At 51.5% G+C, this 21,785-nt stretch overlaps 6 protein-coding genes across 8 annotated transcripts; 4 read left to right on the forward strand and 2 right to left on the reverse strand.

Annotated features, from left to right (window-relative positions):
- The first annotated feature begins 764 nt into the window (after positions 1-764).
- On the forward strand, positions 765-2,576 carry J3458_000712 (uncharacterized protein). Its single transcript, XM_066116291.1, has 7 exons — positions 765-1,000; positions 1,066-1,088; positions 1,153-1,163; positions 1,233-1,262; positions 1,321-1,404; positions 1,456-2,074; positions 2,133-2,576. The coding sequence occupies exons 1-7, from the start codon at positions 955-957 to the stop codon at positions 2,214-2,216; spliced, it is 897 nt and encodes a 298-aa protein (XP_065978173.1). The 5' UTR covers positions 765-954; the 3' UTR covers positions 2,217-2,576.
- An 873-nt stretch (positions 2,577-3,449) lies between these two features.
- Positions 3,450-6,597, forward strand: J3458_000713 (uncharacterized protein). 3 transcript variants are annotated; one of them, XM_007811577.2, is made up of 4 exons: positions 3,450-4,193; positions 4,270-4,339; positions 4,400-4,620; positions 4,679-6,597. In XM_007811577.2, exons 1-4 carry the CDS (start codon positions 4,121-4,123, stop codon positions 5,965-5,967), a joined length of 1,653 nt encoding a protein of 550 aa, XP_007809768.1. In that variant the 5' UTR covers positions 3,450-4,120; the 3' UTR covers positions 5,968-6,597. The 3 variants fall into 3 exon arrangements, with proteins under 3 accessions (XP_007809768.1, XP_065978175.1, XP_065978174.1); XM_066116293.1 differs by having other exon boundaries at positions 3,450-4,339; positions 4,679-6,388; XM_066116292.1 differs by having other exon boundaries at positions 4,270-4,620; positions 4,679-6,388.
- CDC31 (Calcium-binding component of the spindle pole body (SPB) half-bridge) lies at positions 6,309-7,806 on the reverse strand. Its single transcript, XM_007811576.2, has 2 exons — positions 7,327-7,806; positions 6,309-7,251 (listed from the first exon to the last, which is right to left on the reverse strand). Exons 1-2 carry the CDS (start codon positions 7,528-7,530, stop codon positions 6,805-6,807), a joined length of 651 nt encoding a protein of 216 aa, XP_007809767.1. The 5' UTR covers positions 7,531-7,806; the 3' UTR covers positions 6,309-6,804.
- A 1,881-nt stretch (positions 7,807-9,687) lies between these two features.
- On the forward strand, positions 9,688-16,461 carry J3458_000715 (uncharacterized protein). The gene is made up of 6 exons (XM_066116294.1): positions 9,688-10,043; positions 10,119-10,226; positions 10,344-14,047; positions 14,187-14,417; positions 14,475-16,076; positions 16,141-16,461. The coding sequence occupies exons 1-6, from the start codon at positions 9,938-9,940 to the stop codon at positions 16,249-16,251; spliced, it is 5,862 nt and encodes a 1,953-aa protein (XP_065978176.1). The 5' UTR covers positions 9,688-9,937; the 3' UTR covers positions 16,252-16,461.
- Positions 16,462-16,584: 123 nt separating this feature from the next.
- J3458_000716 (uncharacterized protein) lies at positions 16,585-17,573 on the forward strand. Its single transcript, XM_066116295.1, has one exon. The coding sequence runs from the start codon at positions 16,651-16,653 to the stop codon at positions 17,239-17,241; it is 591 nt and encodes a 196-aa protein (XP_065978177.1). The 5' UTR covers positions 16,585-16,650; the 3' UTR covers positions 17,242-17,573.
- Positions 17,547-21,482, reverse strand: SAS3_1 (Histone acetyltransferase). The gene is made up of 4 exons (XM_007811574.2): positions 21,375-21,482; positions 20,557-21,325; positions 20,451-20,498; positions 17,547-20,397 (listed from the first exon to the last, which is right to left on the reverse strand). Exons 2-4 carry the CDS (start codon positions 21,164-21,166, stop codon positions 17,765-17,767), a joined length of 3,291 nt encoding a protein of 1,096 aa, XP_007809765.2. The 5' UTR covers positions 21,167-21,325; positions 21,375-21,482; the 3' UTR covers positions 17,547-17,764.
- Between the last annotated feature and the right edge of the window lie 303 nt (positions 21,483-21,785).

Consider the following 21,785-nt stretch of genomic DNA (forward strand, 5'->3'; position numbering starts at 1 on the left):
CCGATTTCAAGCGTCAAACAGACTCTCTTGGAACTCGAGCGACGAATAATGTCCGGAACGAGCACGGGGTGTCGTAAGATGTGTAATGATGGACTAAAAAACGAGACATCCAAGAGCGCACTGTACACTTGTTACTGTATCGCCAAACGGGTGCACTGGGGGCAGTCGGTATACTTGACTTCTCGAGACAATGCATTCTACCCGGATTCGGGTTCCTGGGTCCCACGAGTACATGACCAATTGTTTCTTCTGCTGCTCTCGTCTATCCATTTGGTATGGAGCACCAGTTATAGGCTCGCTATCACAGTCAATTCATGGTCGTCTAACCCATGCCGCGGCGTAGGTAATTAAGCAACTCAGAAGCAGAGAGTGAGAGCCGGGCAGTTTGGTCAGCAAAGAGACCAAGAGTTACAGTCCGTGGCAGAATATATCTACCCACCAGGAAGTATATACTAATACACCATAATATATTACAGTATAGAGTGTGATAACCGGGTGCCTGATCTAGTCAAATACTTTTTGCCTCCTAAGAAGGAATATATTGTTCCGTTGGAGAACGACACGGTAGTTGGAATAAATGACCCTACCCTGTACTGAAATAGTAAATGACAATATCGCGTGCCCTGAATTGCTGTGTTGTAGGGCTCCGCGGGCAGCCGCCAATCCGTGTGGGGAAACCGGTTCGCTTACAGCCGGTAGAGAGGCGCTAGTGGCCATCAAGGGAACTGGCAAAAGGTCTGGTCAAAACGGAATTCCGGGAGCGGGCTGGAACCAGGCTCTGGTGCGGAGTGCAGAGTACAAGACCACCAGTGCGCTTGTAACATTACCTTCTCCATCACCGACTTCGCTCTTGCATTCCCGCACGTTGCGCTCAAAGTTGCCCCTGTGACATCTCGGCAGGCTTCCCGTCAATTGTTCAGAAAATCATCGAAAAAGCCGCTACATTGTCCCATCATGTCACAGGAGAAGCCTCTACCCTTCATTTACCAGTTCGCCGCAGGTATGCCATGCTGATGACGAGCCCAGAATATTCCGATATATCGGAACCCGCTAACAGTGCCATAGGCGCCATTGCCGGCGTGTCGGAGGTATGCCTTCTACGCGATGTAGTTCACACGAGAAATACCATGTTCTAACATAGAATTTGTCAAGATTCTGGTAATGTGAGTTGCCTCAAGGATTGTTCTCTGGCATAGACCTCTCATGACAACCCACTGACGCACATGTCACAGGTACCCATTGGATGTCGTCAAGACCCGCGTGTACGAAGTTCCCGTCTCCCCAAGACCGTGTCCTCGATTCATGGACTAACTTTGCCAGTCAACTGCAAACTGGAAAGGGCACTGGCGCCGAGTCTTATAATGGCATGTTGGACTGCTTCCGTAAGATCATCAAGAATGAAGGGTGAGGACTCTAGCCCGACGTCGCAGAGTCACGGCATTGACATTTTTATAGCTTCTCACGTCTCTACCGAGGAATCTCGGCTCCAATCCTCATGGAGGCCCCTAAGCGTGCTACAAAGTTCGCCGCCAACGATGAATGGGGCAAGGTTTACCGCAAGATGTTCGGCATGAACACGATGAACCAATCTCTGTCCGTTCTGACCGGTGCTACTGCCGGTGCTACCGAATCATTTGTCGTCGTCCCCTTCGAGCTTGTCAAGATTCGTCTTCAAGACAAGGCCTCTGCTGGAAAGTACAACGGCATGGTTGACTGCGTTGTCAAGACCGTCAAGAATGAGGGTATCTTGACCATGTACCAAGGTCTGGAGAGTACTATGTGGAGACATATTCTCTGGAACGCGGGTTACTTTGGTTGCATCTTTCAGGTCCGACAGATGCTGCCCAAGGCAAGCACCAAACAGGGCCAGATGACGAACGACTTGATCTCTGGTTCCATTGGTGGTACGGTCGGCACGATTCTGAACACGCCCATGGATGTCGTTAAGAGCCGAATTCAGAACACCCCGAAGATCCCTGGACAGGTTCCCAAGTACAATTGGGCTTGGTCATCGGTCGTTACTGTGTTCAGGGAAGAAGGCGCTGGTGCACTGTACAAGGGTTTCCTACCAAAGGTAAGACGCTTTCCCTTGTAGAGTCACTTGCACATCACGTGCTGACACATACAATCAGGTTCTCCGTCTCGGACCCGGGGGCGGCATTCTGCTCGTCGTTTTCACTACAGTCATGGATACTTTCCGCAAGTGGCAGTCATAAACTTATACCCCAGCTAGACCATAAGGCCAATGGAGATACAATGCAGTGATGATGGAGACGCTCAACGCTCATTGAGCTTTGGATAAAGGATAGACGCAGAACTATATTGCATCTAGACAAGAATCACGGTAATAATAGCGATGCCACAATTGCCTTTTTCGTTTTGATGTGTGGAGTGGTCCTTTCCCGCCTGTAAGTGTGTGTGCAGGGTTGGTATCGCCGCCACCGTGTTGACTAAGAAATAAAAAAGCGTCGACTAGCGGGTCGCGCCATCCGAGAACAATATTTTTATGTGTCCTACGGAGGACACAATCTAGAAAGACCGTCGCAAGAACAGACGAAGTGAAGCTTCCAACCCACCCAGTCGGTCCGGCGTAAATGAAGGGGCCAATACCATCCATCATTAATTTTTACTTTCGAGTTCTTGGTGGTATGTGAGCAGCGGCATGTCCGGTGTTGGGCCGCCATCACGAGTCAGACACCCGTCGACTGCTATTACGTGTCTGTATGTACGCGTCGATTTGCCGCTCGTAGAACAAGTTCTAAGTACTACCAGTTGACCTCAGCGAACACATGTCAACAAGTGGAAGTGGCTGGGGCGGATTAGCGTAGCGCTTGTGACGTAGTGCATTGAAGACTCGACATTACAGGATGAACAGCGCTAATGTTTGGGGTTGGTTTTCTTTTAAATTAGCGGCGGATGAATCTGTGGCATTGAGGCCCTACAACTGTTGGAATCAATTGACGGTGAAGCCACATCTGGTGAACCGTGATGCCCATGTGCCAATCCCAAGTTGCCAACGAGACGACCTACCTGGTCAGGTATCCTTGGCAAGTTGCGAGCGGTGCTCGTCGGACAGTCGTGACGATCAATCGCAAGCCGTGCCAGCGAGGGCAATTCAGTTCTGTTACTCGGTGCAAAGAAAGTAAAAAGCCTCGTACCAGTAATTTGAGAGCATCCTGCAAGGATGAGGACCATCTATCACAATTAAGGGCGTCTGGTCGGAACATTCATTGTTGCACGTAGCGGCAACGGTGAGTACGTAGTCCGCAGCGTACGGGCGAAAGTACCCGGCCTGTCGTCGGTACCCAAGAACGTACTTACGGATGAAGTATGGCGGCCCCAGTCGCAGCAGTCTGGCGTCCAGTCTTGGCCAGGACGAGCCACTTGAACGCTCAACTGGCTGAGTGCTGCGACACGTTCTGAGGTTCCATGTCGCCTCTCCCCAAGGCCGGGAAGCCGCTTGAAACCTCGAACCATTCAACTCCCTCCTTTGTCTCGCCGTCGACAAGCCGCGTTGGCAAGAAAGAACCTCACCCTGTACATACTGCCCGCTCTCATTGCTCGACTGGGATCCTTCTTCAACACAGCTTGCACACCCCTGCTGGCATTGGCCTGTTCGTCATCACTTGTTCTGTCAGTCGCGCGGCCGCCTGAGCTCCATCTCCACGCACTTGCAGTCAAGCTTGCACTTGCGACGGGGGCAACCAAGCAACCCCCACGACCGCCCTCGGCTCCTGGTGACGAGCCTTTCAACTGCCGTCGTTTAAACATCCGAGACAGGTTGCCTTTCTAGTCTTTCGATTAGAGAGCTTATCGTGTTGGTTGTCTCTGTGTTTCTGCGTTTCTGCGACCAGGGACAAACCTGAAGCTCATACGCCTTTGTTTCGCAGCGCCGCCTCAGTCAGTAGGTCCAACTTCGCTCGCCTCCGAGTCCACGGTGTGAACTGGTCTCGCCGTCTCCGCCCTTTGTCTTTCGATTTCAAAGACAACTGTGAGGGGCGAATTTGGACAGCTTCAAGGCCGCGACCTCTCCGGGCCCGTCGACTTTTTTTTTTCCCTCCGTCTTTCCTCCAAGCACGGCTAAGTCCACGGAGGCATTCAAGCCCCGCAATCGCCCATCATGTCCAAGGTAATGCGAAGTGTGAAGAATGTGACCAAGGGGTATTCCAGTACCCAGGTCAAGGTCAGAGAAGGTGAGCGACCTCCTGGAACGGCCCGTGATATTAGTAGCGCTATTTTCTAAACGAAAGTCTCTTCGATACTGAACAGCCACGAGCAACGATCCATGGGGCCCAACTGGTACTCAGATGAGCGAAATTGCTCAGTTGACGTTTGCTGGGTAAGCTTTGTTCACCTTGTACCCAATAGACCTTTTGATTGACCTTCTTGCCATATACAGGGCGCACGACTTAAGTGACATCATGGACATTATTGACAGGCGCCTGAACGACAGGGGCAAGAACTGGAGACACGTTCTTAAAGCACTAAAAGTTCTTGATTACTGCCTTCATGAGGGCTCCGAGCTGGTTGTCACTTGGGCCCGCAACAACGACTATGTTATCAAGACCTTGAGAGAGTTTCAGTACATTGATGAAGAGGGTCGAGATGTCGGCCAGAATGGTAGGATATCTCTTCGACAGCTACAAGGGCGGCTGGTATACTAACGCAAGTTCAACAGTACGAGTGGCCGCCAAGGACTTGACATCTTTACTTGCAGACGATGCGCGACTGAGGGACGAGCGAAGCAATAGAAGAGTCTGGAAATCTCGCGTAAACGGGGTGGAGGTGTATGAAGCGCAGCGTGCCGAGCCGTCAGCCTCCCATCGACCTCGCGATAGACGAGCTTTTACCAACGATGAAAATGACACAGAATACAGACTAGCAATAGAGGCTAGCAAGGTTCAAGAAGAGGAAGACAGGAAAAAGCGCGAGAGTAGGAGGAATGATGACGATGACAATGATCTGGCCAAAGCTATCAAACTCAGCCAAGAGGAAGAAGAAAGAAGGCGCCGCGAACTCGAAGACAGCAACGCCAACTCTCTGTTTGATGACTATCCTCCCCAGCCATCCACGTCGAATCAACCTCAGTACACCGGGTTCAACCAGGGTTACCAGCAGGGCAACCAGGTAGATTTCTTTGCCAACCCTGTCGACCAAAACGCTGTAATGAACCAACCTGCCGGGTTTATGAACAATGCATATACTGGATATCAGCAATCTCAACCAACCGGTTTCCAGCCAAATTACAACCAAGCCTTTGGTATGCAACCCACTGGTATGGGCTTGTATCCCTATGGCCAACAGCAGAACAACATGACTGGCTTCCAGCCGCAGGCGACTGGTTTCAACCCATATGCCCAGCAAATGCCTCAGCTTTCTCAACAGCCTTTGGAGTCTGCGCCGCAACCAGGAAGCAACAATCCGTGGGCCACCAACAAATCCCAACAACAGCCATCCCTGATGCCAACCCCCACAGGCTCAAACAACCCTTTCGCCCAGAACAACCGCCCGCAAACCTCGACTCCTATTTCCACTCTGGGAGCTTTACCAGAGCAAAAGACTTTGTCAACTTTCAACAACCGGCCAATGATGCAGCAACAGCAGCAGCCCCAGCAACAGCCCCAGCACTCCCTCAACCCTCCCCCGCACAAGGAAATGAACGATTACCAGAGCAAGCTGAACAATCTTTTGGCAACGGGAGACGGTATGGATACTTATGGCAACACTGGAGAGCTTCGCATTCCCGCTCAGCACACGGCTCCAGGCATGTTTGCCAACAGTGCAGGTTCCGGCGTTCAGCGACTTGGTGCCGATGCTACGGGCAATCCTTATATGCGTCAACAGTTCACTGGTATGCCAAGCGTCACATACGGCAGCCAGCCTACCAACGGCCAGGGCAGCAACAACCCCTTCGGTGCTCGGCCGCAGCAGCAACAGGGTCAGGGCCAAGACCTTATTCAATTCTAATTTGATCTACTTTCTAAACCCTTGATCCGCCCCTGGTTATCTTTGTTGGTGTAATTGTTACAGTGAGTGGAGGATGCTGTTGTTACAGTACACTGTAAAACCACCGAACATCTACAACATTACCCACCATTTCCCTTTTGTCAAATCACGAATTTTTCTCTTTTCTCAATGGCAAGGAAGAATGCTTTATTTATAGTGTTGGAGCCAAAATCCCAAACTCATACCTGTTGTTTCTGCCATTGATTCATCTTCATCTAGGGAGGATATTTTGGAAGTCAGACCTGGGCTGTATGTGTTGGGGAGTTGGGCAAGACTTGCTTTGCACAGGTGTGGTAGGGTGGTCCCAAATTACTTTTATTTTGTAACGGGTTATTTAGAGAGCGCTCTTTCCAATCAAAACTCCTAGATCTGATTCAAACGTGATTCCTTACTTTTCCAATGTCCAATGATTAATGACGTGAACATTTCCCTTTGACACCCCAACGCCTTGTCGCCTGTGATGTACCCAAATGGGTGGGCGGTGCCTTGCCATAGCGGCTGCTTTGACTCTGCATCGTCATGCTGCTCAGGTAAGACCAGGTATGTAATCTTGGCTGCTTGAACCATTCGAGAGTCAGTAGCCCATGGGAGTCTCCGTGCTGAAGAGCTGCGGCAGCACAAAAATCATTGTGCGGTTGATATTAGCCGTGGGCGTTCTCTGAGCGACCTACTGACCTCCTCATTGCGGCTCGGCGATGAACAGCTTCCGACCGCGATGAGCTTGAACCAGACAGCCTGCTGGCTTGCAAGGCCGCCTGAACCTGACTATACTGTTTGCAATCCCGCCTGCCTTTTCCCCTACCCAGCCTCCTCCATCATCTGCATGAACTCATCCAGGCTCACACCTCCCTTGCCATCATGATCCAAGTGATCAATCATGCTTTGAATCTCCTCGTCCGACAAGGTACGCTCGTCTTTGATCTCCTGTGCCAGATGCCGCAAGTCCTCTACCGATATAAATCCATCCTGGTCGTAATCGAACATGGCAAACACCTTGGCTGCTTCCTCGCGTGGGTCTCGATTGGCAATAAGCTTGGCGGCACATAACCGGAATTGGTCGAGGTATACGTAGTATCTGTTGACGGGGCAGGATTGCTGGTCATGCCAGTCTGGTGGGACGGAGCCGTAGGACTGAAGCTCGCGGAAGTACTCGGGTTTGCTTAGGTCGAAGCCAAGGGCGGCCAGGGAGTGTTTGAATTCGTAGGAGTTTAGCCAGCCTTTCTTCTTCATGTCCATCAGATCGAACTGGCGGCCCACGACTTGTTAGTAAAGGGTTAACGGGAGGGGGGAGTCAAAGTTGCATTGGTGGCGCAAACTCACGACTTCGTCAATGTGTTCGCGATCCTCGTCGGATATGGAGGCATATTCTTCGTTGGCCGATACTTGCGGAGCTAGGGGTTGCCGTTGCTGCTGCTGAGGCTGCGGCTGTTGGTTTTGCTGGCTCTGCTGGAATTGATGCTGCTGAAGGGAACTAGGTCCTATTGAGCGGCCCGGAAAGGGGCGTGGCGTGGCGTGAGGATTCATGGTTGTAGGGGCTGAGGAGTCGAGATGTCGAGGGCTCTGTTCACAGGAGAGGTGCGAGGACGAGGTGGAAGAAGCAGCTAGGAATGGTATCGCGCGTGAGCAACTAGCTTACAACTAGTTGCCTGTAGGTTTCAGAAGCTTGAGCGAAAGAGGGCGACTGGGTATGTTGTTGTTATTATTATTTTCGTTACCGACCCGGCGTGGAAGGGCTGCTGATGCTTGCGGATTACGCCGAGGAGAGAGAAAGGAAGCGTTTGCGACGCGCCTGGTCGGAGCCACGCGCGACTCGTAGCCAAGAGGAGAGAGTATTGATTCGTGCTACGGAGTACCTAAACTCGCTATGCGCGCTACTGACCCACTAATTTCCTACTTTGTCGCGTTCTAACGAATCACCTCCTAGGGGAAGGAAGTCGCTAGTCCTCATTGCTACCCAACTGAAATAAATATATTTGGGTTTCTCTCAAGAGGCGTTTCTGAGAAATACTCGGTGCGGCGGCTAATACTATGAATTCTAGAGCTTGAGACAATGAAATGAGGGAAGATCCTCTGGTCTAGTCAGCATCCAAGCTCCCTAAAAGGGGTATCGGAGGTGGCGGGCCGCTGAGAACATAGCCTCTGAAAGGATGTAGCTAGTTCGTCTAGAAGGAAGTGGTCGTTATGAACATTGAAGAGCGGGCTTGTGCTTGGTATTCAACCTATCTAGCTGTGGACCTGAGGTGCTTTTTATAGATGTCGATGGCCAATTGAAGGTTCATATAAAAGTCCCTTTTTACAAGCTTTCTGTCAGACCTCATGAAAGAGAGGTCTACGACTAGGTCACAAGGGCTTGAGGTATAACAATCAGGTTGTATTGCGAGAGTCCTCTAGGCTATGGACAGTGCCCGCTAACAATGCTTGTGTAGATCCATGCACGTGACTGTATGATCCCTTTCCTTGTTGTTGTCTGGAACTTTGAGGTTGAGATGTTCTGGGCTTGCAGGCCCGTCAACGGAGGAAGCCCTAGTCATTCAAATAGGAGGTTGTGGTGTGAGGATTTTGAAGCTACTGCGATATCGGTTAGTATATTCGAATATTCTTGCGGACAATAAATCGGCTCAGATTGCTCGACTTCCCGTTTAGGCCAAAGGCAATCAAGCTAATTACGGTAAGATGTCAACGATATGGACCATACATGTCATCATTTTCTAATCCTCTTTGCATATATTTCCGTTTACATAATCCCAAGAACCATAGCACACGGTGCAGAGGCTACGTAATATTATCCCAAGACGACGCTCCGCTGGGAGGAAAATATACATGTGCACGCGTGGCAAACTTGTCTCCAGTTCTGGGCTCGGCAGTAGCTCTTATGGAAATGCTGCGAGATCCCGCTTAACACAACCCGTTGTTTTATCAGCCACGATGCTGCAGATATTGCCTCACCTGAACTTTTATTGAAGTCAGATATGCATAGAATACAGTAGAAGGCAAAGAGTACTATTTAACCAGGCCAGATACCTGGCTATTGCGCTCTATAATATAATATACTATAATATACTACAGCGTATTAGTGTATACTTTTTGGTGGGCAAATATATTCTGCCACTGCATCTCCACCTCGATGGCGACAAATCAGGCCTGCGGGTTAGTTTAGTCAGCCGTCATGTCGCTGTTGATAAAGAGATGGACGTAATGGACTATAAAGAACAAGATGGAGGCCAATATTTTTTGCAGCTGGCAGTTCCTCTGTGGTTGAAGCTGTGCGGCATTTCGTCAGATACCTACCTTAGCGCCCCAAGGGGTTTTCTGGTGACTGTCCTCTGGCTATCATCTATCACAAGACAGCTAATCAGGATTTTTAATTCAATACATGAGACTTTTAATAGCTGGTGACAATTTAGGACCTGTCTTGTAATGGTTATGCTGTCACCAGAACCAGGGTAGGGTAGTAATTAAAAAAATATGGTTCATCGTAATTGCACAGAACGACAGGCAACAGCGTCTCGCCCCACTGTTGGCAGCCTGGCTTTGCTGGGATTGCCTCTTTGATCTACTAGAAGGTGATTCGCTAGAGCATGATAAACTAGGGAATAAGTGGGCCGAGGCAGGCAGGTGCTTCTTAGGAACCGCCACAGATGCAGACCTGGAATGTTCATTTTCGCGCCTCGCCTCCCAGACCAGAACTTCGCGACAACGCAATCGAGTCGGACTCGACTTTCATCAACGCCGTTGTGGTGGAATAAAGGCCGACACCGATTTTACATTGGCGATTTTTACTTGAAGATCTCGAACCGGTATCGGAATTTTTCCACGACGAGAGTCTGCAGTTCGAATCGCGCCTCAGACGGGCGATTGGAGCTCTTGAGGCCCGACTATCGAATCGACTCCTGAAACCCGCGGCTCTGCTGCCGATAGATACGGGGTAATTATGTCGTTCGGTAGCGGAGGCTTTGCTGGCTTCGGCCAGAACAATAATAATGCCCAGTCTGGTGGTTTCGGTGGATTTGGGTCTAACAACAATACTGCTCCATCAGGTACGTGTTTTCTTGCATAGACTGATGACTCCTGGCGCACTAGATGCGATTTTGATGACTGATACGGCTCCATAGCTTTTGGACAAGCCACTTCTGGCGGGTTTGCACAAAACAACACTGCTGGAGGAGGCCTGTTCGGAGGAAACAGTGGTAATACCGGTGGCGGATTTGGAGCTTCGACTGGTAAGTCGTGACGGCCAATGCGTTTACCCATGTACTATCTGCTATTTGGACTGGAAATTTGGATCTCTCTGGTCCGCTCAAATTTGACTTTTGAACGATTCACTGATGGATTTTCAGGTGGTTTCGGAACCAATACTGGTGGCGGCTTTGGAAGCAAACCTGCATTTGGCACCAGCACTTCTGGTGGTCTTTTCGGTGGCAACACGAATAATACCAATACAACATCCGCCTTCGGAGGCTTTGGAGGCAACACCGCTGTTAACTCGACCACCTCGACATTTGGTGGTGGCGGAGGTACAACTGGCGGCATGTTTGGCGCGAATAAATCTGGCTTCGGTACAACGACCAACACTGGGAATTCCCTGTTTGGCGGCGGTAACACAACCTCAGGTGGCTTCGGCACCACGAGCACTGGTTTCGCAACTGGTTCTGTAGGCGACCCGCCAGGCACCGCATCAACACCGTTCAACGCATATACCGAGAAGGAGCCTAATACCTCAACGACCAATTCCTTCCAAAACATTCTATTTCAGGAACCTTATAAGAAGTGGTCATCAGAAGAGCTTCGATTGGTGGACTACGCACAGGGACGTCGACATGGGAATGCCACGGGGGGCGGTGCTTTTGGCGTTAGCTCAGGCTTTGGGGGTTTCGGCTCTAACGCAAATGCCAATCAGACAACTAACGCCTTCGGCCAGACTAACACCAATACAAACACTGGTGGTCTCTTCGGAAACAATGCTGGCAACACTACCACAACAGGCACTGGATTTGGAAGCGGCGGGTTTGGCGCAAATGCCAACTCTACTAACACTGCTACTGGTGGCCTCTTTGGTGGTGGTAACAAGCCTGCTGGTGGTCTATTTGGCAGTAGCAACGCCCAGACTCAGCAGAGTGGTGGTGGAGGTTTGTTCGGTGGTGGCGGAACAGGAGCATTTGGTAGCTCGAACACCACTGGAGCTTTCGGGCAAACCAACACCAACAACGCTGGTGGTGGACTCTTCGGCAACACTGCCAATAAGACTGGGGGAACCGGATTCAGTTTCGGAAACACCAACAACGCGAATACGAACACGGGATCTGCATTTGGGGCAAATACAGCTGGAACCGCTTTTGGATCTAACACAGCCAATACTGGAGGAGGGCTATTCGGGAACAATGCTAGTAACACGCAGACGACCGGAGGAGGCCTTTTTGGTGGCCAGAACAACCAGCAACAAAATACGGGAACGGGCTTTGGTGGTGGATTCGGCCAGCAAAATCAGAATCAACAAGGTGGTGGTCTGTTTGGCAATCAGCAAAAGCCTGCTGCTGGTGGCCTCTTTGGGAACAGCACAGCGACTGGAACAACCGGCGGGCTCTTTGGAGGCGGCAATACACAACAGCAACAACAGAATACCAGCGGTGGCCTCTTCGGGGCCACCAATAATGCAACATCTGGAGGAGGTTTGTTCGGCGGCGGTAACAAACCAGCTACTGGCGGCGGTCTTTTTGGGGGAACCAGCACTGCCCAGCCGACGACAGGCGGATCATCGCTCTTTGGTGGCGGCAATCAACAACAGCAGTCTACGGGCGGTGGCCTATTTGGAGCCAGTACCAACCAGCAAAAGCCTGGTGGTCTTCTTGGTAGCTCTACCCAGACAGGAGGTCTCTTTGGTGGCCAGAATAACCAAGCACAAGGCAGCTCCCTGTTCGGTGGGAGCACCAACCAGCAACAAAACCAGAATGCCCTGGGCAATTCCCTCCTGGGCAACACACAACAGAGCATCAACGCTCCTCAAAGCTTGACTGCTAACCTAAGCGATGTTTCGGCATACGGAAGCCCGTCCTTGTTTGCTGGACTTGGTGGGAATGACGTTGCCAATCCTGGACCTCTCGCTACGCCTCTAAATGGCAACTCGAAGCCGCGAAAGAGTTCCATTCTCCCAATGTACAAGCTGGCCCCAGCTACCGCTGCCTCGCGCTTTGCAACTCCCCAGAAGAGAGGATTCGGATTCTCGTACAGCTCTTATGGCACACCCGGTGGCAGCCCCGCTAGCAGCATTTCCAGCACGCCCGGTACCATGGGCCGTAGCCTCCTTGGCGCAAGCTCTAGTGGCCCTCTAAGCAAGAGTATCTCAGCGAGCAACCTCCGCCGTAGCTTCAATACCGAGGACAGCATCCTCGCTCCGGGCGCCTTTTCCTCCAGCTCCAGTGCTCGTTGGTATGGCAGCACGGGCTCCAAGAAGCTTGTCATCAATCGAGATATTCGAAGTGATTTGTTCTCTACCCCCCAGAAGGATAAGACTGAAGTCAATGGAAGTGCTCGCAAGCTGTCTAAGCGCGTGAGCTTTGATACTGGCAATGTCGAGTCGGAAGACGGAACTCCTGTCCGGAACGCTCTTCCTGCACCCGAGGACACCCCCAAGCCTGACGAGACTACTCCCCGTCAGAACAGAACTACTAATGGCACGAACGGTTCCCAGACCCCGGAAATGGAACAGGTCAAGGGCAACGAACTTGCTATTGTGCACGAGGAAGATAATTCTGCCACCCCAGAAGCACGCACCCCAGTCGGGTTTGAGAATGCGCCTGGCGATTACTGGATGAAGCCTACTCGAGATGAGCTGCAAAACATGAACAGAATGCAGCGCCAGCGTGTGGACAACTTTACGGTTGGCCGTGATAACGTTGGCTATATTAAATTCAAGGTTCCGGTTGACATCAGCAGCATCGAGCTTGACGACTTGTGCGGTGGTATCATTCAATTGGAGCCTCGGTCGGCCACCGTTTATCCAGTCCAAGCTAAAAAGCCCCCTGTTGGCAAGGGTCTCAATGTTCCCGCCCAGATTTCTCTAGAACAGTCTTGGCCTCGCGGTGGCCGTGATAAGAGAATCACTAGCGATCCCAAGCGATTCAACAGGCACATCGAGAGACTGAAGAGAATCCCAGATACCACTTTCGAGAGCTATGATAAGGACACAGGCGTCTGGACCTTTGGCGTCGAGCATTTCACCACGTATGGTCTGGACGACTCTGATGAAGAATCAGACGAGGAAATGGTTCCTCCACCCGGTCTAGCCACACCACCTCAGCGCGTCTCCAACGACGCCGCTGCCATGGATGTTTTAACCCGTGAAGACGGCCGTCCGCAGTTCCGCCAGAACGCGGCCCTGCCAGGAGCATTCGATGAACAAGACGATTTGTATGAGCGTGAAAATATCGGTAAGCAGTCTTTTTTAGGGATTAGCTCCGCGGATTCGGCGCCCAATGATGTTAAACTTTCACTGGAGGAGGATTACGCCAGTGAAAGGGGCGACGAATATGATCTGTCCGAGGATGAAGGTATGACGAGGTCTTCCATTGGACAGCATCTTGCCGCGGAGCTCGACGATACCTCGTCAGAGAATGAACAGGATGCCAAGAGGGGCACTCCCGGTGGCATTCTTAGAGCTCGCATGAGAGCCATGAAGGATCAAGTTGGGCCGGTGACTCTCGAAGTTGCCGATGGCGATGATTGGATGGAAATGCTTAGGAAAACAGTCAGTCCTGTGAAGCGAGACCGTCAAATGTTGAGGGAAATGAATGATTCTCCCTCCAAGTTTGCCTTGGGGATGGATGGTGGAGACGACAACATTGAACAAGACTTGCGCAAATCGTCTATTTGGGGGAAGAGCATGTCAAAAACAGAGAGAACAAGTGGTCTCGCAAGCACGCAAATGGCAGCGGACAAGGGACGTGGATTCGCGACAAGCATCGACTTGATGAATTCTCTGTTTGAGAAGCCCAAGCCAGTGCGACAAAACCTTCGCGCTTCTGTGCCAGCCAAAGGCTTTCCTCAGGTTGGTGCTCTAGTCTACAGTTGAAATTTTCAGTTTGCACTCACGTCAGAATGAAAAATATTTGGCGATTCTCGATACTCATGTATTTAACAGCTTGGGAAATAAATCGATTACTAAATTTTACTTTCTTTCAAATTAGTGGCCCTACGAACGTCAAGACAAGAATTTTTCCGTCGACAGTGAAGAAAAAGCATATCATAACGCCCCTCGCCCAACTTGGGGTCTCGACGAGACGCTGGTAGTAACACGATCGTTGGATACAATAACATCCCGTCGAAGTTTCCGTGGCAATTCGGATCTTCTTCAATTCCAACGATCCGGAATTCAAACAGATAGGCAAGACATTCGCCTCGCCAAGCTTTCCATGGAGGTATGCTCTTCTGGTCGACCAGTCCCCAAAATGCACATAGATAACTGATCTGAACAGTCATCCAAGAAATTCCTTCGGGCTCAGGACAAAGTAACAGAAATCAGATTAGTTGGCGATATTCCAATGGCTACGCTACGTGCGGGCAGTCTGCAAGACATTTTTCACCACCAGGAGATGAATGACCCGGGACATGTCAACGAGAAGCGTGTCTGGGAGCTGGCAAGCATTTTGTTTGACGGTGTCGCAAACTCTGGCGAGCCCGGTTCCGACCACATGTCAAGAAAACAGAAGTTGTCACAATTTTGGACTGAGCTTGTGGAACAAGCATCGAGCACTAATGTTGGTCTTGCTGGTTCTAGTGAAGAGAAGGCCGTAGCAAGCCTGGCGGGTCACCGTATCACCGAGGCGTGCAAATTCTTGCTCGATGGTAAGAATTTCCGCTTGGCAACTCTGGTCCCTCTGATCGGCACGAGCGACGTGGCGAAGAAGGACATCCGTGAACAGCTCAAGGCTTGGCATGATTCGAAAATGCTCTCAGAGTTTTCAGAGGCAATTCGCACTGTCTACGAGCTACTAAGCGGCAACGTGTGTGTTTGTGAAGGGGTAAAAAATGTTCCTGTTGAGGATCGAATGGAATCGTTTGTTATTTCGAAGAAGTTTGGCTTGGACTGGAGACAGGCGTTTGGCCTTCGTCTGTGGTACGCCATTTCCCAGCAGGATAGTCCCGCGCTGGCCGTTTTAAAGTTCAAGGACGACATCAACCAAGACAAGGAGGAACTTCCACGGCCATGGTACTACGAACAAGGACTGAAACCTGTATGGAATGATGCGGAAGAAGGGACCAGGCAGGACCTTCTATGGGGCCTCCTTCAGCTGTATGCCGATAAGAACGTCGACCTTGAGGCCATCTTGCGGCCAGAAAACTCGCAACTCTCTCCGCTCAATATGAGACTGTCCTGGCAACTTGGACAGGCGTTGCTTTCCACCGGCCAGGTGTCGTTTGGCAAGAACGGAGATGAAAAGGCGGATGCTTCCACAATTGCATATGCCTCTCAGCTGACGGCGGCGGGTGAGTGGTTGGAGGCAGTCTTTGTCTTGTTGCACCTCAACAACTCAAGCGTCCGTGTGAAGGCAATTCGGGAACATTTATGTCGACATGCTGGCATGATTGGCCCCGACACTGGTGCGACCTTTACATTGCTGACGGAAAAGTTTCGAATTCCCGCATCCTGGCTATGGGAAGCGCTCGCGTTGTACATGCGCAGTGTCAAGAAGGATGCTTCAGCCGAGGTGCATTGCCTCCTCCGTGCCGGGGAGTTTGGTGAAGCCCACCGGGTCCTGGTACAACAAGTTGCTCCCCAAGCTGTTATTGAACGAGACTACGCTTCACTCTCGTCCCTGCTGTCACAATTCCAGGGCCAAGCTGAGTCCATCCCGGAGTGGACCCAAGGTGGCGAGATATATGGCTATTTCTTGAGTCTCGTGCAGCACCGTGGCAAGGGCGAGAGCCCCCCTCATACATTGCTTGAAAAGTTGATGGCAGGATTGAACGTGATGAACGAGCATGTGGGAGAGACGGAAGTCTTGCGATATGCTGCAGTGTCTGACATGGCAGACGATACAGCACGGGAAATACTGAAGTTGGCCAAGAAGAAACAGGTACGTCACAGGGAGTTATACGGGCACTCCCCTGAAAGGTTTGCATTTCTGACTTTATGACTAGGATGCTGAACTGCGATCGAGGATCTTGAACCTGCCGTTGACGCAAGATCGGCTGCTTGCGTATTCGGTGGATCTTAGTATGGATCGATACCGGGAGGTAATGTCCCATTAACAGGGAAATGAAGCATCGTAGGAAAGCTGGGGACATCAAGTGTAAACTGACTTGCAGAGGACGCTAGTTTGGTGGAATGGGTAAGAGGTCGGAAAGCCAATCGTGAAGGCTTTTACATAGGAATAGGCGGCTGTCAAGGGGCAGGACGTGGAGGCGAAGGTCTGTAGAATAGTAGCGTTTTAGATAGAATCGATTAATGCCTTGCCATGAGGTTCTGTTTCAAGTGCCCGTGTTTTTGTTTTGGACATGTCAGGAAGTGACTGGGAGTGAGGCATGATGTTGGGCGTAGACCACCAAGCTTGGCCTGATTGATATCCACCCTCGCCAAGACCTCACGTCTTGGGATGATGATGCCATGTACATGCAAATTTCCCGATTGACGAAGCCCTCACCTGGATCATGTCCAAGCCCAAGAACTGGCCCGACCACCTCCCCTACCTCAAATGCCCGCTCCACGCCAAAGACCTAGCACCAAACCAAGTCCAGGCCCTGTGCGCGAAGCCGGCCTCTTTGCCCTCCCTCCCCGCTTCATCAACCCTCACGCCCTCCCCCAACGTCAAGATACAGTCGATTCGTGATGCGTCACACCCCGCCAACGGCCAGTTCGGCCTCTTTGCGGCCCAGAACCTCAAACCGGGGGCATTTATACTCGCGTACCTGGGCAGAGTACACAGCGGAGCCAAGTCATCAGAGGAGAGCGACTACGATCTGTGGCTGGATAAAGAGGCGGACGTTGCGGTAGATGCCGCGGCGGAAGGGAACGAGGGCCGGTTCGTGAACGACTACAGGGGCGTGAGGGACAGGGCGAATGCCGTTTTTGGGACGGGCTGGTGTGAGAGATGGGGCCAGGTTTGCGTTGGCGTTTGGGTCTGTGGGAAGGACGGCGGCGGCAAGGGCAAGGGGAAGAAGGACGGGGGGATACGGAAGGGGGAGGAGATTTTGGTGAGCTATGGGAAGGGGTTCTGGGAGGAGAGGAATCATGGCGCGTAGAAGGGAGGAGTAGGGTGTTGATGATTCTGAATCTCGGCCGCGTGGCAGGGGCCGGCTTTGTGCTGGAAGACGATGAGGTCTGACTCGATTCGTCTGTGTAGCCGATGGAGGCCGACTTTGGTCACATTGAAGTCAAGGTTGCCAACAACTGGTCGAGATCATCGGATCTTGAACTGATGTCGGCTGGGCTGGACTGGTGCTTGCGCCAAGGACCGGACATGATCGTAGTCAATTCGTCATCGTCACGGCAATGTTTGCGTCAATGAATGCTTATCAATTATCCATGCATTACGAGCTGACACTTTGCGAGGAGCCTATTTCTTGGTTTGAACCTTTGTAGTCTTCGTGTTATACATCGCTCTTGTGAAGTCAATCACCCAAGATCCTAAACCTACACCCTACAAAACAGGGCTGCATCCTTTGCCCCACCAGTTCCCTAAATTCGCCAATACGCATTTGATACTATTAAAACAGGATAAATATGGTTACCGCCTTACCAAGAGATGGTCCGAGATATCATCAATCATTCATCTTCCCCTTCTGCATCGACGTCTTCGCCATCTGAGGCACCGTTCCCACCTCCAGACCCAGAATCCAAATCGCGTCTTGAAACCTTGGAACTGCCATTGGCCGCCTTGCTCTGGTTGGTCCCTGCCGTAGAAACAAGTACTCGGACTTCGTCTTCCGCCGGCTTTTCATCCGGATTCTCTGCCGGTCCGGGGTCCCTGCCCTCGGCCAAAGCCTTGAGCCGGGCCTGTTTTTCTTTCCAGCCAGGTGGGAGGCCTGGCCCACTGTCCGCATTACCATAGTCGGACTTTTTAGTTCCTTTTGGCCACCGCCCAGGACCACGTCCCGTCCCTCCAGATTTCCGTCTCGAGCTGTTGTTGCGCGGTCGACTGGCAGCAGGTCGACGGGCACTGCCACTTGGCCTAGACCTGGGCCTGGGCCTGGCGGATGAGCTGCTGCCATTGCGAGGAGCCGATGGCCGGCTCACACTGGTCCGGTTCCGGTCACGGCGACCTCCTGGTACCGGTGGGAAGACCTCGAACCGGGACGCAGGAATGTCCCTGTATGGCGCATCCCAGGACTCTGGTTCAACATTGGCCGTTGCATCCACCATGCCCTGATCTTCCGGATCCGCATTTTCCTTGTCTTCAGTCTTGACCTTCTCGATAGACTTGACTGGTAACGCGGGCTGTTCGCTGCCTTGCTGGCTAGCAAGAGTGGACTCTGGCTGCGAATCGGACTTGTCAACGCCATTCAAAGTGCTTTGCATGCCGCGCGCATGAGCCGCTGTCAGAGTAGTCCCCTCTTCAATCTTGGCCTCATCGTCCTCTCTAGGGGCAATAGTGTTGATTGGCGGGCCAAGCTCGAAATTGACTACGTTACTTCGGCCCATGACATATGGTGTCCAGGCGAGAGCTGTTGGCTTTAACTGTACGTAGCCTTTCGACTGCCACTTGCTAACATAATTACGACAGTAATCCAAGTCCACCCGGAAAGCATAGAGGTGGGTTTGGGGATCTCGCACCAAGGCTCGCAATCCTTCTAGAGCAGAGACAACGTCGTCAGGTGTCATTCCGGTATTGATGGATATCTTCTTGATACTCAATCCCTCGCGTCTACGTGCATCGCTTTCCATGTAGCCGAGGAAGTATCGACAGAGTTCCAAGCGCCAGTAATTGCGGTATGAGACTAGGCCCATATCCGACAGTGGTTTTTCCGGAGAGCCAGTCTTTTCTTCGGCCTTGGTGAGAAGATAAGAGAAGTCGATGAGTAGATTCCCATAGCCCTTCCTCTGATGAATGGGCAGCGTTAGAATACAGGACACATTATTTTGGCTGCTAGCCCGCTTCTCCTTTGAGAAGTAGCCCACAAAATGATAGCCAGTGTCGTCGAACTCGCAAAGAACATAGAACAAAAATGGTTCTACATCATAATACAACGTCTTGGAGCCAAGAAACAGCTTCGCGAGAAGGCAAAGGTTTTGGCAATAGACGGGATGTTTTCGACCATCAACTTCAAATATGGAGACGGATTCGTGACGGTAAATTTCGTCTCCCGGTGGGTGCTTTGTGCCGCACTTTAATTTGTGACGCCATGCCACATAGTCCGAGTTCATGTACTTTAGGCAAAATTCGCAAATGTATAAGACGCGATTCCTGCTGTATTCTGCGGGGTAAGGCGCAGCATACCAGGTATCAATTTCCCACCCACCAAACTCAATGCATTCGATCTGACTGGCATTATCGCTTGTCTTCTTAGGCTTGCGGATAGGTAAGTCAGCTTCTGCCTGCATTGCCAGTACACGAGCTCTCCATTCGTCTTCAGCTTTCTGTTTGGCGTGCTCGAATATCTTGCGATCCTCAGGAGACGGAAGGGTTTTGGATGTGTCTGCCTCGGCTTCTGTTAATATGCCACCATAAGGCTTTCCTTTCATCTCCTCCGTCTCTTTATCAAAGAAGGAATAAAACGGTTGGGAGTATGATTCCGATGTGAATGGGGTTGGCATGGTGGAAATGAGGGCCGGTAGATTTCCAGTAGAAGCCGGAGTAGCGGGAGGGCGAGCTGGCGTAGATCGTGGTGCCTGTGGCCGAGCGCTACTTCCCCCTACCCGTCGTCGATCCCGCTTCCGCCTCGATAGAATTTCTTTGAGATTGCCTGGGCGAACCTCGATTTTGATTAGTAGAGAAGTACGCGATCGTTTCTCGATAGTGACCGGCGGCGGTCGTGTGGCTTTGAGCCGCATGGTTCTTGATGATGGAGCCCTTGCAGCGTCGCCGGAACGACTATCCCGAGCAGAGTCGTCTCGATCCGTGCCGTCAATTGACTGATTCCTGCGACGCTTCCTAATCGCCAACGTGGCATCGTCTGCCTCTGCAGATGCCGACTTGCGCTTCCGCACCGGCCTAGAGCCGTCTATAGGAGAATCCTCGAGGACAAGCTCGTCAGTTCCAGAGCGATCACCCAAACTACCGTTTGCCAACGCCACAGGGGTTGAATCAACCCCTAGTTTTGATGCATGCGATCGTTCAGAGCCAGTGGGTGCTTCGCCATCTTCGGCGCTGACCGCATCAATGTCATCCGCATCGTCATTATCATCCTCGCTCTCAGATTCTTCATTGAAGCATTCTGGGCATTTCCATCTTTTCGAATCTACCTCAAAGTCAGCATCTAAGCAAGGCCGTCATCTCTAATAGGGAACCCACTGTTTTTTTCAGTCATCGCCGCAGCATCACGGGCACATTGCTGATGTGCTACGAAACTGTTAGCAAAAACGCTCCAGTCACATTTTTGCATCAGGGATGGCCTTACCATTCTCACCACAACGGGTGCAAGCAAGGAAGGCTTCAAAATCCTCACTTGGGTCATTTTCCTCGTCTTGTTTGCAAAACATGCAAGTATTCGATTGCACAGCGTCGGACTCCTCGTCTTCGTCTCCGGCATCACCTTCTTCCCATGCCCCTTCCTCATCTTCTTCATCCTCTTCGTCGTCGGACTCTTCTTCCTCTGCAGCACTCTGTGCGTCAGAGCCATCGCTTCCCATTTCTTCGTCTTCAGAATCAACAGGCTTAACTTTCACCGCACCAATTTCTTCGTCCAGGTCATCCTCTCCTTCTGCATCTTCGTCATATTCTTCTCCATGACCCGGTGTGGCGCTGCCCACGACGATTTGTTGGTCCATCCGGTCGTTGTCTTCCTCGCCAGAGGCATCTTGCTCCAGCTCCTCCCCAGAAGCATCTTGATCACTCAGTTCTTCATCATCGCTGCCAGAAACTTCGACATCTCCATTTTTCTGCGAGCGTGGACGGGTGATTGACGACGGTGCCTGGTCGCCCGTATCAGCGGTGTCGTACTCGCCGTCTTCGGAGAGCATGACGCTCTGTTGGAGCTCTTCTTCCATGGCTTGCGCACTTGGCATCATGACCCTTGCTTCATTAAACAGAGAATGTATATGCTTTTCTCAAATTCGAGCATTTCGCTTCAAAACAGGGTTTGCGACGAGAGATAGTCGGAGGTGTTTGCGGGTAGTAACCATGGTAGGTTTGACACGGTAATCAGGTACAGGCTTGGACCGCTGGCCCTGCGACGCTGTCAGATCTATGTTGCAAAATACCATCACAAAAACAAACCTTGCATCTGTAGGAAAATTGCCAGGGCTTGGCTATTCGCTGATGATTGTCGCAAAGCTTCACGATGAGCCCCAGGCGCGTGTTCTACCGCATGTTACCACGGAGTCGCGAAATGCGTCTGGATACAGTGCGCGACGATCTGGATAACGCGAGATAGCCCACTGGAATAGGTGTGCTGTCACAGTGTATTTGGCCAATGAATCCAACTGTCCTGTGGCAGGGGTGAGAGCTGCGGCTCGCGGGGCGCCTGAGGCATCAATTCTGGAGTCGAAGATCAGCTTTCCAGCCAATCTCACGAAATGCAATTCAAGACCTCGTCATCGACCGAGAGTAAAGACATCACAACACGCCAATTGAACGACTTTCAGGCGCACCGGCCCAGAAATCGAACGTCACAACACATTGGAATAC

The sequence above is a fragment of the Metarhizium acridum genome, assembly GCF_019434415.1.
Source record: "Metarhizium acridum strain ARSEF 324 chromosome Unknown scaffold_1, whole genome shotgun sequence".
Classification (NCBI taxonomy): domain Eukaryota; kingdom Fungi; phylum Ascomycota; class Sordariomycetes; order Hypocreales; family Clavicipitaceae; genus Metarhizium; species Metarhizium acridum.

What these genes read in the sequence shown, in the direction of transcription:
- J3458_000716 (XM_066116295.1), top strand. Translation starts at nt 16,651, where the DNA reads ATGTCCAAGCCCAAGAACTGGCCCGACCACCTCCCCTACCTCAAATGC.
- J3458_000715 (XM_066116294.1), top strand. Translation starts at nt 9,938, where the DNA reads ATGTCGTTCGGTAGCGGAGGCTTTGCTGGCTTCGGCCAGAACAATAAT. An exon ending in CAACAATACTGCTCCATCAG is followed by an intron (nt 10,044 to 10,118) that starts GTACGTGTTTTC and finishes ACGGCTCCATAG; the next exon opens with CTTTTGGACAAGCCACTTCT. An exon ending in CAGCCAAAGGCTTTCCTCAG is followed by an intron (nt 14,048 to 14,186) that starts GTTGGTGCTCTA and finishes CTTTCAAATTAG; the next exon opens with TGGCCCTACGAACGTCAAGA.
- SAS3_1 (XM_007811574.2), bottom strand. Translation starts at nt 21,166, where the DNA reads ATGATGCCAAGTGCGCAAGCCATGGAAGAAGAGCTCCAACAGAGCGTC. An exon ending in CACCCGTTGTGGTGAGAATG is followed by an intron (nt 20,499 to 20,556) that starts GTAAGGCCATCC and finishes ACAGTTTCGTAG; the next exon opens with CACATCAGCAATGTGCCCGT. An exon ending in GGCGATGACTGAAAAAAACA is followed by an intron (nt 20,398 to 20,450) that starts GTGGGTTCCCTA and finishes ACTTTGAGGTAG; the next exon opens with ATTCGAAAAGATGGAAATGC.
- J3458_000712 (XM_066116291.1), top strand. Translation starts at nt 955, where the DNA reads ATGTCACAGGAGAAGCCTCTACCCTTCATTTACCAGTTCGCCGCAG. An exon ending in GATGTCGTCAAGACCCGCGT is followed by an intron (nt 1,263 to 1,320) that starts GTACGAAGTTCC and finishes TAACTTTGCCAG; the next exon opens with TCAACTGCAAACTGGAAAGG. An exon ending in AAGATCATCAAGAATGAAGG is followed by an intron (nt 1,405 to 1,455) that starts GTGAGGACTCTA and finishes ACATTTTTATAG; the next exon opens with CTTCTCACGTCTCTACCGAG.
- CDC31 (XM_007811576.2), bottom strand. Translation starts at nt 7,530, where the DNA reads ATGAATCCTCACGCCACGCCACGCCCCTTTCCGGGCCGCTCAATAGGA. An exon ending in GCGAACACATTGACGAAGTC is followed by an intron (nt 7,252 to 7,326) that starts GTGAGTTTGCGC and finishes GTGGGCCGCCAG; the next exon opens with TTCGATCTGATGGACATGAA.
- J3458_000713 (XM_007811577.2), top strand. Translation starts at nt 4,121, where the DNA reads ATGTCCAAGGTAATGCGAAGTGTGAAGAATGTGACCAAGGGGTATTCC. An exon ending in CCAGGTCAAGGTCAGAGAAG is followed by an intron (nt 4,194 to 4,269) that starts GTGAGCGACCTC and finishes GATACTGAACAG; the next exon opens with CCACGAGCAACGATCCATGG. An exon ending in TCGAGATGTCGGCCAGAATG is followed by an intron (nt 4,621 to 4,678) that starts GTAGGATATCTC and finishes CAAGTTCAACAG; the next exon opens with TACGAGTGGCCGCCAAGGAC.